The sequence below is a fragment of the Camelus bactrianus genome, chromosome 4 (assembly GCF_048773025.1).
Source record: "Camelus bactrianus isolate YW-2024 breed Bactrian camel chromosome 4, ASM4877302v1, whole genome shotgun sequence".
Classification (NCBI taxonomy): domain Eukaryota; kingdom Metazoa; phylum Chordata; class Mammalia; order Artiodactyla; family Camelidae; genus Camelus; species Camelus bactrianus.
The window spans coordinates 22,191,442-22,205,673 of record NC_133542.1 but is presented as its reverse complement, the minus strand read 5'-3'; the positions used below and the strand labels follow the sequence as shown (position 1 = coordinate 22,205,673).

The 14,232-nt window shown below is 35.2% G+C and overlaps 1 protein-coding gene across 13 annotated transcripts in view; it reads left to right on the top strand.

Moving 5' to 3' along the window:
- CCDC171 (coiled-coil domain containing 171) overlaps positions 1-14,232 on the top strand; it is a 388,533-nt gene that overhangs the window by 20,112 nt on the left and 354,189 nt on the right. For 11 of the 13 annotated variants that reach the window (XM_074361538.1, XM_074361545.1, XM_074361539.1 and 8 more), the window contains 3 exons: positions 4,495-4,669; positions 9,319-9,509; positions 11,685-11,816. In XM_074361538.1, coding sequence (XP_074217639.1) covers positions 4,495-4,669; positions 9,319-9,509; positions 11,685-11,816 — 498 coding nt within the window. Of the gene's footprint in view, positions 1-4,494; positions 4,670-9,318; positions 9,510-11,684; positions 11,817-14,232 lie in introns of those variants that run through there. The other 2 variants (XM_074361540.1, XM_074361546.1) reach the window with 2 other exon arrangements.

The following is a 14,232-nucleotide window of genomic DNA, read 5'->3' as shown; positions in this document are numbered from 1 at the left end:
TTATAATTTGGTGTCTCATGAATTTAATTGAAACAAATGCTACTAACATTCTTCATATAATGCCAGACGGGAGGAGCAAAGAAAAAAATCACTACTGTATACATGTAACAGATATGCAGAGCTGCTGCAGTTCTTATTCTTAGAACTGGTCCCAAGGTTATAAGCTGATATTTATCATTTCTGTCACAATTGATTCCTTTTTCCCTTTCTCCTCTGCCAGCATTTCCCTTGGTGGAGTGACCACATCTTCATTCTTGAAAAGTTTGATTCTATACTGGTGCTGCCTCTATTGGATGTCAGAAGATATGGGTGTACTAAGGGTCATATCATTGAATCCCCAGGTTTCCATGGTCTTCCCTGCATCACTGTCTCCTTGGTAATCAGGATCAGTCACTCAGCCAATATAGTAACTCCTTTCTTTACCTTCTGTTTCAGTGGCCCAAGGAGCCCAAAACTACCCTAGAGGTTATCTCGGCTTCCATCTTAATGGATTTTTTTTAACATTTTTTATTGATTTATAATCATTTTACAATGTTGTGTCAAATTCCAGTGTTCAGCACAATTTTTCAGTTATTCATGGACATATACACACTCATTGTCACATTTTTTTCTCTGTGAGTTATCATAACATTTTGTGTATATTTCCCTGTGCTATACAGTGTAGTCTATTCTACAATTTTGAAATCCCAGCCTATCCCTTCCCACCCTCCACCCCCTGGTAACCACAAGTCTGTATTCTCTGTGAGTCTATTTCTGTCCTTTATTTATGCTTTGTTTTTGTTTTTTAGATTCCACATATGAGTGATCTCATATGGTATTTTTCTTTCTCTTTCTGGCTTACTTCACTTAGAATGACATTCTCCAGGAGCATCCATGTTGCTGCAAATGGCATTATGTTGTCGGTTTTTATGGCTGAGTAGTATTCCATTGTATAAATATACCACATCTTCTTTATCCAGTCACCTGTTGATGGACATTTAGGCTGTTTCCATGTTTTGGCTATTGTAAATAGTGCTGCTATGAACATTAGGGTGCAGGTGTCATCCTGAAGTAGATTTCCTTCTGGATACAAGCCCAGGAGTGGGATTCCTGGGTCATATGGTACTTAATGGATTTTCTTAAGAAAATTTTTTTATTGTGGTAAAAAATATGTAAGATAACATTTACCATTTTAACTATTTTAAGTATATAATTTAGTTATGTGTAGTTATATTCATAGTGCTGTGCAACCATCAGCAGTATCTGTTTTCAAAATTTTTCGTCATCCCAAACAGAAACTGTCTACCTGTTGAGCAATAACCCCCCTGCCTTCCTTCCCCCTTCCCCCACCCCTAGTAACCTCTAATCTACTTTGTTTCTATGAATTTGAATATTCTAGGTAGATAACCTCCTATAAGTCACACTATAGAATTTTTGTCCTTTTGTGTTTATTTAATTTGCATGTTTTCAAGGTTAATCCATGTTGCAGTGTGTTTCAAAATGGATCATTTTGTGTCACCTGGTGGAAGTATTCAACCTTTGTGAATTAAAATCTCTTTCAAAATATCAAAGCCCAAAGTTGCATGGATTGGGGTTGAGGGGTGTGGAACTCAGTGAGTGGGTTAGTAGATGGTAAGGTTATCAGAGGCTAGGTTAAATAGAGAGAGGCTGCTCCCACTTCCATCCTTTATTTCCTGAATCTGTGTATGGGAGATACTAGTATCCAGTTCAGAGCTTCTACGTTTCCCATAGGGAAAGTCTTGGGGGAAGATTTACAGTACATACTTGTAGCAGTGCTACCTCAAGGAGTCAGGGAGTCTGGGAACTGATGGCAGGGAATGACTTCATATTTTGGAGACTCAGGTAAGGATTCTGCTCACTAGGCTTAGAGTTCTTCTGGTTTGTTTCTTTTCGTTGTTTAGATCAAATAGGGCTTTAGAACTGCTTCTCCAGTATGGTAGCCATTAGCCACATGTGTCTTTTGAGCACTTGAAATGTGACTGGTCTGAATTAAGATGTGCTACAAAATGAATAAATAAACCTAATTACCTTCCCCCAAAAAAGCTTAAGAAAAAAAAAAAGATATGCTACACACTGGATTTCAAAAGCTTGGTATAAAAAATATAAAATATCTAAAAAAAGTAAAGTGCCTCATTAATAATTTTTCATATTGATTGTTGAAATAATAATCTTGGATATGTTGGGTTAAATATAATATTGAAATTAATTTCACATATTTATTTTTACTTTTTGAAATACTGCTACTAGAAAATTTAAAATTACACTTAATACTTGCATTATACATCTGTTGGATAGCACTGCTTTAGAAGGCTGTCCATCTTTTTAATTCCTTTGTACACCAGGATCAATTAGATACTACCTGAAGACCTGGTGGTCAAATGCTATGATTACTATCGTACCACTGCTGCCCATTATAGTAACTGGGCTCACCTTGTCTCTACTGGTTAATTACTACCACTTGGCCTTTGCCACGCTGGAATTTCACCATTTTGATTGAGACTGGGGGAGTCCATCTCAGTTATGACATTTCCCATCATTATCTTCACCAGAGCTTTCTAAAGGTGCTTATGCTGTCTAGTGTGTTTTAGAGCATTTTAATTAGGAGAAGAATGTCCTTTGAGCTCTAGAAGAGGATGTAGTTGGGGAAAGGGGAGATTTTGGTTTGCTCATAATAAAATCACTCCCATCGTCTTCAGTCTCCATATTATGTCAGGAAAGTACTGGTGTTTTGACCTTATTAAGTGATTGTAGGCTGATGTTGAATTCAATTTACAGTTACCTATCCAAGCAAACTGTTAGAGCTAGCTTATTAAATTAAAATGAGGCGTATATATGTTCTTCAGGTTCTTGTTAATACAAGATTTAGCAGGATCTTGCAATTCTTTTGCTATAGAAGCTATTTTAACCTGAAGCAGACAGCGTTTCTCCTCAGACTGAGATCTGAGTCTATCTATAGTGACGAGGTGGAGGTGCGTCTTGCAAATCCTCTTGCAGGACAGTTATTGCAGGCCACTACTAAGTCTTTAAGCAAGGGAAGGCCCATTACCTCAGACAGAGAGTAGAGGCTGCTTTTGTTGGAAAGGGATGTTTAAGGGAGATTTTGGAGTTTACAGTTTTTAGGATTGTCTAATTGCAAAAGCGTTCATACGATCTTCCTTTCTATGTAATGGCCAGCTGATATAGACCATCTTAACATTAGAAACTTGATGGGGCTCTTCATTCAACTTGTATTATGATTATGCCTTCTCATAATTAGATTTGTCTGTCTGGTCCTTAGACTTGTCTGCCATGGGGTTATGAGAAATAAGAGATTCTTTCAAAGTCAACATAGAAACTTTCTGGTTTTCTGTCTTGAACTGAGACTCTGAAACCCTAAGATTATCTTTTTGACAAGTTCTCTAATGTAGTTAGAGTTAGCCTTCCACCCCACAGGTCTTGCAGTAAACAACACTGACATATTGGTCAGGTGCAGTTGCTACTTCATTTCCCAAAAGCTTGCCCTCAACTGGTATTTTACTTTAAACAACTGCCCATAATCATTTAAATAATTGTGATCCCACTGTAGGCCATGGGTCACTGCCAAAGTATTTCATTTCTTCCTGCTAAAAGGTCTTCATTATATTTAGGCTCATTTAGTTTCACCACCAAGTATCAGAAACCTATTTTGAGACTATTTCTGATGCCAAGAGTATACTACTTGGTGTCCAAATGGAATTGATTACACAAGCACCAGAAGAAGTAAAAACACAAATATAGGATGTTAGGGCAAACCAGAGGGTAGCAACATTAGGAAGTTGCTTCTACTCCTACGATTGAAAAAAGCCAGAATCATTTAGAAAGAGCTAGGGCCATGGAAGGAGGGACTAACCAGAAGGATTTACAGCCACAGGGAAGACAAAGATACTGCTGGGTTAGATGTAGAGAGGTACAAACACCCTGGCCTCTCCTCCCCTGCCCTCAAGTGTACCATAAGTTCCTCTCTTTGACCCAAATGTAGCTCAAGGAAGCCTGACAAATGTAGTTTCTACAGTACAGAGCAGAGCTGGAGAAATCAAGAGAAATAGTGTAGACAATATTTACCAAGCTATCCTTTGATACAGTTTGCTTCTTGATTTCATTTAGGGAATAGGAGGAGAGGAGAGAAAAAATTTTTAAGTGCTTACTATGTGTCACACTTTTTTTTCACTTTGTGGTTATGACTATTTCTGATTAAAACCTATGATTTCTCTTTATTTTTGGTAAGAAGTTATACAAGAATTTTGGTTTTTTTTCTCTAGTGGATTCTCTAAAATAAGAAAATTAATGAGTGTTATTTGGTGGGTAAGGCTATTGCTTCTTTTCCAGTCTTTTAGAAAGCTTATATGTATAAATTCTTGTCTTATAAATATTATAGAAACAGATCTCTCTAAGAAATTTAAATGTTTGGGTGCATGATCTCATAATCTTGGAGACATATTTTAATACTGGTTCGTGATATTGGAAATCTGTTTTTAGCTGGCAAGCTACGAGAGCCAGATTGCCAAGCTACGATCCGAGGTTGAGAAAGCAGAGGCATTGCGACAAAGTCTGGAGTACGACTTGGCTGTTGCTAGAAAGGAAGCTGGACTCGGAAGACGGGCTGCTGAAGAAAGATTAGCTGAGGCGCATAGGATCCAAGAAAAACTCTATGGTAAAACCATTTCTGTTTCTTCCCGTGTTTACGGCTATACCCTCATTGTATAGCATTGCTCCTTGTTGAGTATGGATTCCATATAGAATCAGAGTAGGGTTTTGATTTCTTTGACTGGCTTTTGGTGGACAGACTTTGCTGAGTGTGTAGGTCTTCTGGCAGTTGTGTGAACATTAGTCTTTTTTGTGCATGTATAGGAAAAGGCATTCAAAATTTTGTTACTCACTTTTTAGAGTACTTGTTCCATGAATAATCAAATCAGCAGAATCACATAGAGATTTTTTAAAAAAATTTATAGGCCTCCCGTCACATATAATCTGAATCAGAATCTCTAGCTTGAGAGACTCTACTACATGTTCAGGTAGCACTGCAGGTGATTTGCTGATTAGCTTGGTTTAGGAACCAGGGTTAGAGTACGGTGCCTAGTAAAGAAAGAGGCAGTGGATTTAGTCCTGGAAATCTGTTATATAACACTCTAAAATTTAAATGTTAAGAACATTTAAATATCTTTTTATTTAAGTATAATGTATATATAAGGAAATGTGCCTAGATAAATGTATAACTAACTCATAACCAACATGCAGATCGTGGAATGGAAAATTACCAGAAGTCCTCTACACGCTATCCTGATTTTTAATAGCAAGAATTAATTTTGCCCTTTTTTTGTGCTTTATATGAAGGGAATCATGTATGTATTCTTTTGTATCTGGCTTCTTTCCTTCAGCATTGTGTTTGTGAGTTCATCCCTATTGTTGTATGAACTTCCGACTGATGTTTAGTGTAATATAATGTGAACTACCACACTTATATTCATCCATTTCTATTGATACTGGTAGTGGGTAGTGTCTGATTTTTGGTTATTAAGAAGAGCCTTGCTACGAACATTCTTGAACTCAGCAGGTTTTAATTAAGCGAACACTGAACATGAATTTAGAAGATTTAGATTTAGGTCCTGATTCTGCCACTTACTTACTGATATTTGAACCTAGGGTTTTTGTTTTTTTTTTTTAAGGATGAAATAAGAAAGTGAAAGTGCTTTATTAACTGTACGGGGCTAAACGAATGTTAAATTATGATTATTGTAAAGGTTAAGATCCCTAGTCTTGGCCTGGCCATTGTTAAAAAATACTTTTGATTACCTCTGGCATTTAATAGCTACACCACTAACTGGAACTTAGTAATATAAAGCTTGAAAGGCACTAGATATACAGGTTAATGAATTTCATTTAATTATTAGGAAATTGAAGTCCAGGAATCGTATATATATGGGAAGTTACTTACCCAAAGTCAAATGATTTCAACTGACACTTTACAGAGGGTGATAGAAAAATGGCCATTAATCACATGAAAACTGTTTAGCCTCCCTTGTCATCAGGGAGATGCAAATTAAAACTGAGTGGCTGTCACTGTATACCCATCAGATGGCTCTGATTGAAAAGACTGTCAATACTAGACGTCAGTGAGGAAGTAGAGCTGCTGGAACTCTTATACTTTGTTAGTGGGAGAGTGAAATGGTACAACTACTTTGGAAAAAAAAAACTTGGCAATTTCTTTTAAAATAAATACATATTTATCCAGTGATGCAGCAGTTTCACTCTGGTATTTTCTCTGAGAAATATTTGTTCACAAAAGACTTGTATAAGAATTTCATAACAGCTCTATTCATGACAGCCGAAAACTGGAGAAGAACCCCAAATGTCCATTGACATAAGAATGAAGAAACAATTTTTGTATATTCATTCAATGAAATACTACTCAGCAGTAAAAATGAACCAACTTCTGATACATGTGATAACATGAATGAATCTCAAAAACATTATGCTGAGTGAAACTTTACACAGAAGAGGACACCCTGTGGGATTCCATTAATGTGAAATTCTAGGAGAAAACTAGTCGTTGGTGAAAAAAATTCAGAACAGCAGTTACCTCTGGGATTCATTCGCAGGGGGGTTGACTAGGAAAAGGTAGGAGGAAATTTTTTGGATTGAAGGAAATGTTCTATATCTTGATTTTGATAGGGGTTTGGGTTACATGAGTGTATGCTTTTGTCAGATCTCTTTGAATGGTACACTAAGGATTTGTCCATTTCACTGTATATAAATTTTTACCTGCAGAAAAAAACTATATTGGATTCTAGTTAATTATATGAGTGCTTAATTATTCAGAAGTGAAAGGTGCTTTTATTTGCAATTTGCTTGGAAATGCATACAAAAGTAGGATGGTCTGATGGATGAAAAAATCAATGGATGCATGGATAGATTAATGATTGTGTAATAAAGAAAATACACATAGCAAAATGTTAACAATCATAGAGTCTAGTCTGGGTTTATAGGTGTTCATTGTACAAGACTTTTAACTTTATGTATTTTTGATATTTTTTATGATAAAATGTTGAGGGTAGGGTGAAAAACAACCTAATAGAGTTATGGGATTTTAAAAGAGTTAATCTCGTAATGACTGAGGGAGTAGGAAATGTGACAAGCTGGAAGACAAATGGATGAGGGTAACTGACACAGCAGACCTGAGATGTCAGAATCCTAAGCCAGGAGTTGGGAAAGCTGGCAGACAACATGCTAGATAATCTGAGGCTTATTGGAGCACCAAATACCTTTGGAATTAGGAGTTGGAATAGCAGTAGTAAAAAGATGAAAGTTGTTTGCTCTAGAGGCACTTAGGTTATTAGATCCTCTTCCCAAGAGCATGCTACTTTGGGATTGCTCCCACTTTCTAGGTTAAGTCAGGAGGCTTAATATCTGAAGATGATAAAATACAGGGTCTTCAGACTGACAAAAACAGGAATATAGCATACTCAATGTTGACTATTGAGGAACTATTTCATCCAGCTTCCTTTTTCTATTGACTTCTCCAAAATCTAGCACTGAATTTTCTATACTCCATACAGGAGCTTGTAAGACTCTTCCGTCGATCATCTGACCAAGCCCAGAGGAAAAACCTAATCATGCTGATGTTGGGGGTTTCCTAATAAATGGCACAGCCAAATCCTCCTCCAGCGAAGATGACATTGTAAAGTTCCTTCCTCAAGTCCAGAATCTAGGGGTTGGGTATATGGATATATAAAAAGTATGCCAACCTTATAATTACACTCTATTGCGAGCACACAACCAAGAATTCGCAGATTCTTGGGAAAAGCCTCTAAAATGGAGAAAAAAATAATTTAGAAGACTCAGAAACTCTTCAGGAAGAAGATTTAAGAAACAAGTAGTATTAATATTGTCAGAGCTGAAAGATAATATATTCTATCCATGATGCAAGAACCAGGTGGTATAAAAAAAACAAAGCTCTTAGAAATTAAAAATATGATGTCAGAATGTCAGTAGAAGCACTGGAAGATGAAGATAGAAGAAGTATCCCAGAAATTAGAGGAAAAAAGACCGAGGTGGAAAAATAAGAAAGACAAGAAAACTTGAGGACCAATCTGAAAAATAGGTAATATTGAAAGAAAGAGATTAGAGAGAAAACATAGGGATAAATGATCAATGAAATTATTTAAGCAAACATTACGAACTAAAGCATGAGTGGCCAAGTTGAAAGGGCCTACTGAATATTCAGTGCAATGGAAAAAATAGACCCATGTGAAGGCATACCATTATAAAATTTCAGAAGAATGGAGACAAAGTGAAGAACCTGAGGCTTTTCAAGGCAAAAGAAGAGGAAAAGAAAGAAAAATAGGCCAAATGCAAAGGAATGGGAATCAAAATGGCCTCAAACTTCTTACTTGCAGTACAGGATGCTAAACCGTAGAATAATGTCTTGGAAAGAGAGTAACTTGATGGAAGGGAGACTTTTTATACCTTCTATACTTTTGTATTTTGAACCTTTGAATATATGATCCATTGAAAACACAAATATAACTTAGAAATAATACTACTAACTGTGGCTTTTTTTGGTTTAATAAGTGTGCTTGTAAATATTTCCTCATTTTATCTTCATGGTATCTTAACTAGGAGGCAGTTTATTCCCACTGAGGGTTAGAGAGTCAGAGAGGTTTAATCAGATGGTAGGTGCTGGAGCTCTTACCTGGAAGCCTTTCATTACTTCTCTTGTAGATGCTGAAACAGAGCAGCAGCCATAGTGAGTTGGGAGGTGATGGCTATTGTTGAGGTAATACTAGGATAAAACGTGAGTTGAGCCTAACTTTGGGGGAATAAATAGCTATAGTTCTAAGGTTCCCAGCCTCAATTTTGTGACAGTCTCAAGTGTAAGATGTGCCACAATTAATTTGTTGCCAAGTTAAATATCAAAATTTGTAATCTATCAAGTCTTTTAAAAAAGTAACCTTATTACATGTCACAATTTAAAACAAAATCCGATTAAGTTTTGAATAGGAGAGAAAACAGTAGAGTTGCAGCGGGTGCACATAAACTTGTGTGTGCCTCTGGGAATACGGCATACTATTTATTCATGGCAAAATTACCTTTGTCTGGAGGAGAAGAAAAGATTGAGAAATTATAGATTGGTTCTGGGATACTGAGCTTTTCAAGAGTTGACTGGTGTGAGAAGTGGTGAAGTGTTTTGTCCTAAGATCGCGCTCTAACTAAAATTAGCTCCAATGCCTAGGTTTATTTGAACTCCTATGGTTTTAATTGATGGTTGTAAATATACCTATCATACTTTTGTATTTTTAATAGCTCAGAATACAGAACTTCAAGGAAAGGCAAATGAGATCGAGAACGCATTCCAGACCTCCCAGCAGAAATGGAAAGAAGAATGCAGAAGATTTGAACGTGATTTGGAGGAAAGAGACAGTATCATTCAAAATTGCAATCAAGAATATGATTTACTTATGAAAGAAAAAAGCAGACTAGAGAAAACTCTACAGGTAAAATATTTTATAAAGGATTTTTTCTATATGTAATGTTCATTGACATGTGTTTACATTATTTGAAGTTATCTTTGGAAAGGAGAATATCAGAGAGCAGGAAAATCTGATTTCCTCCCCACTCCTCTAACTCCCTTCCTCTCTCCCTGTTTTCTCTTTAGGCACGTTTTTACGAGTCTCTTTTATAATATACCTTAGCAATATATTAATATGTATACTGTTTCTTTTGTGAAAAACAGTTTGAGATCTCTGATCGGAAATTTAAAAATAACACTCATATGGGCATATTACTGTAAGAAGATAAGAACCCACAACTCTTTTGGTCCAGCAGCTTGAAAATTTGGAATTTTAGAAATGTTGCTCCTTGATTTTGGCCTAAATTTACAATCAATATAGGAAAGTTTTTATATATCTGAGTAAACTTCATTATCTATGCATGTTCTGTCTGGGCACAATATGTAAAATATTTGATGACCTTTTCCTGAAATTATTGTAAGGTATTTACTCTCTTATTTTTTGTTCTTTTTTATTCTCTAAAGTAAAAGTATGGTCTAAGGTTGAAGTTGCCAGCCACTTAAAAGATAGATTTTTTTTTTTTTTAATTTTTTTTTTTGGGGAGGGCTGGTAATTAGGTTTGTTTGTTTGTTTGTTTGTTTGTTTATTTAATGGAGGTACTGGGGATTGAACCCAGGACCTCATGCATGCTAAGCATGCACTCTATCACTGAGCTGTGCCCTCCCCCTAAAAGATTTTGAATTGTCTGTACTTGCCATTTTTATCAAGTATCACTTTAAACTAAAAAATACTAGATAAAAATGCTCTGCATTTACCACTGATGTAAATAGCTTTTCAGAATACTAGAAATAAATCTTCACTAAAAGTTAGTTACAAAAGCATTCCCTAAAGGTAAAAGTTTCAGCACGAGGGTTTCCTGATATTGTCAGAATATTTACTCTTGATTTCCTGCATGTCAGTAGTCACAGTTTTCTCTTCTGTTTACTTTTGTATTCCTAGACTCTGGAACAGTGCCTGGCATGTACAAGGGCTCCGTTAGTATTTGAATGGGGGAAGCTTAGGTGGCAGCTGGAACCTGGGCCCTCTGTGTAACCTCCACATAAAATGTCTTAGAGCTGTGGGGAAAGAAGGGTATTGGTAGCAGCATTCCTTACAGTCAATCAGCCTGAGTCTCAAGTTATAAGATCTTGATGTGATCTTGATCAGTTGTTTGGTAGGAGAACTCTGCCTTGATTTTATGCAACTGGCTTTGAACTGATCTGTGTAGAGACCTTTGGGATTGAAGAGGAATCACTGTTTAGCTGGGGGGGAAAAGCCTGCAGGCTCTTTGTGAGGGCAATCTTTACTGTGTAGATCCATGTTACTGTTTATAAGAACACAAGAGGCTTTCCCTCTCTCATAAACCACAGACTCTTTCTCCTTCTGTTAATGCAGACTTTGTTTTAAACCCTATAGGTTAGAAAATTGGGCTTCTCAGGAAACCTGTGTTTTATACTTATGAGATTTTGAACAAAATTAAATCTTGTAAATGTAGTACAACTAGGAAAACCCCTAAAGGGAAGCCTCTTGCAAATATTGTTTATCTGTAGAGCTAGAAATTAGTTAACAGTTCAAACCTAAAAAGTTTTTTTGACTTTTCGAATTTTTAACATTCTAGTTTCCTCATGCTGATTTGTTACACAAAACTCCTTCCTTCTCACCTTTTGTAATAGTGTTCTTTGTCAGATTTATATATAAATTATCAGGAATAATTCAAAGTTTGTCCATGGGTAATTAGCACTTTCCACATTATCTCCTTTACATATAGATTACATATATGCCAAACCATCTACTTTGTTTTTGTGTCTGTCATATGATGCATTTTATTCAAACCCTTGAAATTAAATTTTTTGGAAAAATTAGGTTAATTATATCTATATCTCTATATATTGTTACATATATGAAATGTTGCTTAAATGAGTAACCATAGTTTCTTATTCAGATCTACATTCTGGTGATCAAAATATAATAGTTGTATTAATTAATGATTTTAACGTAAATTATAATGAGCTTTATCAGTCTATAGGTGAGGAGAACCATTTGTATATTTAAATTGGGGATGAAGGAAGAAAGCTATCTTTTATTGATCTAATAGTAAAGCAAGATTTTATTCTTATAAAGGAAGTGTTGGAAAAACATCAGCAGGAAAAGAATGAGATGGAATCTCATATCAGGGAGACAGCATTGGAAGAGTTCAGATTACAAGCAGAACAATGGGAAGCAGAAAGAAGAGAGTTGCAATTTATAGTACAGGTAATCTTAAAATAATAATTCAGTTCTTTAAATATCTTTTTAATGCTTATGATATTAAAAATTATATTAGTGTGATAACTGACTAGCTTACTCACGGAGAAAATAATTCCTAGTCTTTGATCTCTGGAAGGCCATGTTTCCTTTGTAGTTAATGACAATATGGGCAACTGTTACCAACAGATACTTTTAGAATTAGAGTTGGTTGACTTCCTTTGCATAAATTATGTGATTGTGAAAAGGATATGTATACATTTGGCATTTATTTTTCCAATTTAAAATATGAGACTTTTAGCAGTCTTTAATAGCATAAAGAAATAGGAGAATCAGATTTTGGATATTAAAGGATGCTTATAAATCACATAGATTTTTTTAACTCTTTTTAAGAAGTGCAAATTCTTGATCATGGTCTATTAACACCCCCACCGCCAACACACAGAATCCCTAAGGGTTGGAGTAGTCCAATTTGAAAACCACTGATTATATCTAACCCTAGCTATAGATGAGCAAATGGCAATTTGTGATTTACTCACATCATAGATTGAGTGATTAATGTGGGAAAAGATTACAGGTTTCCAGATTCTCAATCTTGTGTACTTTGCATTCTTTCAGGAGATTATATGTAAATTGTAAAGGAGAAGTAGGAGAAATTAAAACTGTTCATTCACTAACCAACTAACTGAAAGTTTCAAATTTATTTCCATCATTTCGTCTATTACTTATTTTGTGATAAGACAAACCTTCTTTTCTACACAAAATGACAAATTGGAATATAGTCTTTATGTAGACATCAAAGATATGCATTTTTTTACAGAATGAAAAATACCCATCTAAAATAAATTTTGGAGTTGCATTGTTTTGGAAAGAGTTTTCTAAGACGAAACTGGCCTAGACACACAGCAAGTAGGAGGCACTTTAATTCTTTAAGAGTGAAAACTGGGACTAAGCAGTGGAAATAATTAATTTATTGTACATATAAGTGTTCAGAATACCAACAAAACCTTTCCCAAACCTTTGGTCCTTGGGCACTTCTTTTCTTCCCAGTCAGTCCCTCTGTGGAACCTGGAAAGACAATACAATCACTCTTTAGACCCCTTGGTATTCTTAGAGTCTGCTTGTAATTTGTGTAGTTAGTTCTTTCATTAATTCATTTGTTCATTCCCAAGTACTTACTGAGTTCCTGCTGTGGTTACTGAGAATATAAAATTGATTAAGATATGAGTTTTGTCCTAAAAGATCTTTCAACATGGGGAGATATGTAAAGAGAGAAAATGTATCATAATATAATAAAATTTTGAACAAAATGCTATGAGATCATGAAAGAGAAATTAATTAACTGCATCAGAGTTTGGAGCAATCACCAAGAGTACATGACATTTGAACTGTTGTTGATAATTGTCTTAAAAGTTACCTAGAACAAACAAATATAAGTAAATGAAAATAACCCCCTCATTTTAAAGAAATTTTATTTATTTATTTATTTTTTAATGGAAGTAACAGGGATTGAATCTAGGACTTTGTGCATGCTTAGCATGCACTTTATCACTGAGCTACACCCACCCTCTCCCCTCATTTCTAAATACTTAGAAATTTCCAGTGCCACCAGTCAGAAGCTTGAAAGTTATAAAATATGCTTCACAGACCTATGTTTAAATATGTAGATGATGTGATTTTGATGCAGTTTCCTGGTCAATCCTATAAATCTCACATGAAATATATGTGGTTATATCAGACATTATATTATGAGGTACTAAGAGTATTTAATAAAATTCTATATCAGCCTTTAATCATTATGTGTGGGAAGAATAGGGCAATATAATCCTTAGTTACTACTACCTTTTGTAAGATAGATTTTATTGTAGAGATTCTGTAACTGAAATGTTCAGAGCTCTGTCTCTCAATTTCTTGTCCTTTTTGACAAAAGGCAACTGCTTTTCTTTTTATAAAGCAAGCTTAAAAACTTTTTATATTTTTTAAAAGTCTTTTTTAAAACAACTTGAGGGATAGATTGAAATTCTCTACTCTCTCCGTTGGCCGTTGATGGGTTTAGATTCCTAGCCTATAATTAGGTGTTAGTATCACATAGTGTTCTCTTTGTGTAGCTCTCTAAAGGGAATTCAGTTTTTAAAATAAGTTTTAAAAAAAACCTAAGTGAAACCTCATCTTTAGCAGACAAAGCTGGTGTGATATTTCTCTCATCTGGGCTTAAGAATTCAGACTCAACTATAAAAAGAAAATCTTAATTTTTTGTCATGTTTCCTTTCTTTCCCAGTAATTGAAGTGTGAAATAGAGGTGTACTTCTCTGGAATATTAATGGAGATTCCTAGTGGAGTTACCTCAAAAGTAACCTCATTGTAAGGAATTGTTTTCCATTTTCTTAAATGCATACCCTCTTTTGATAAACATAAAAATTCCGTG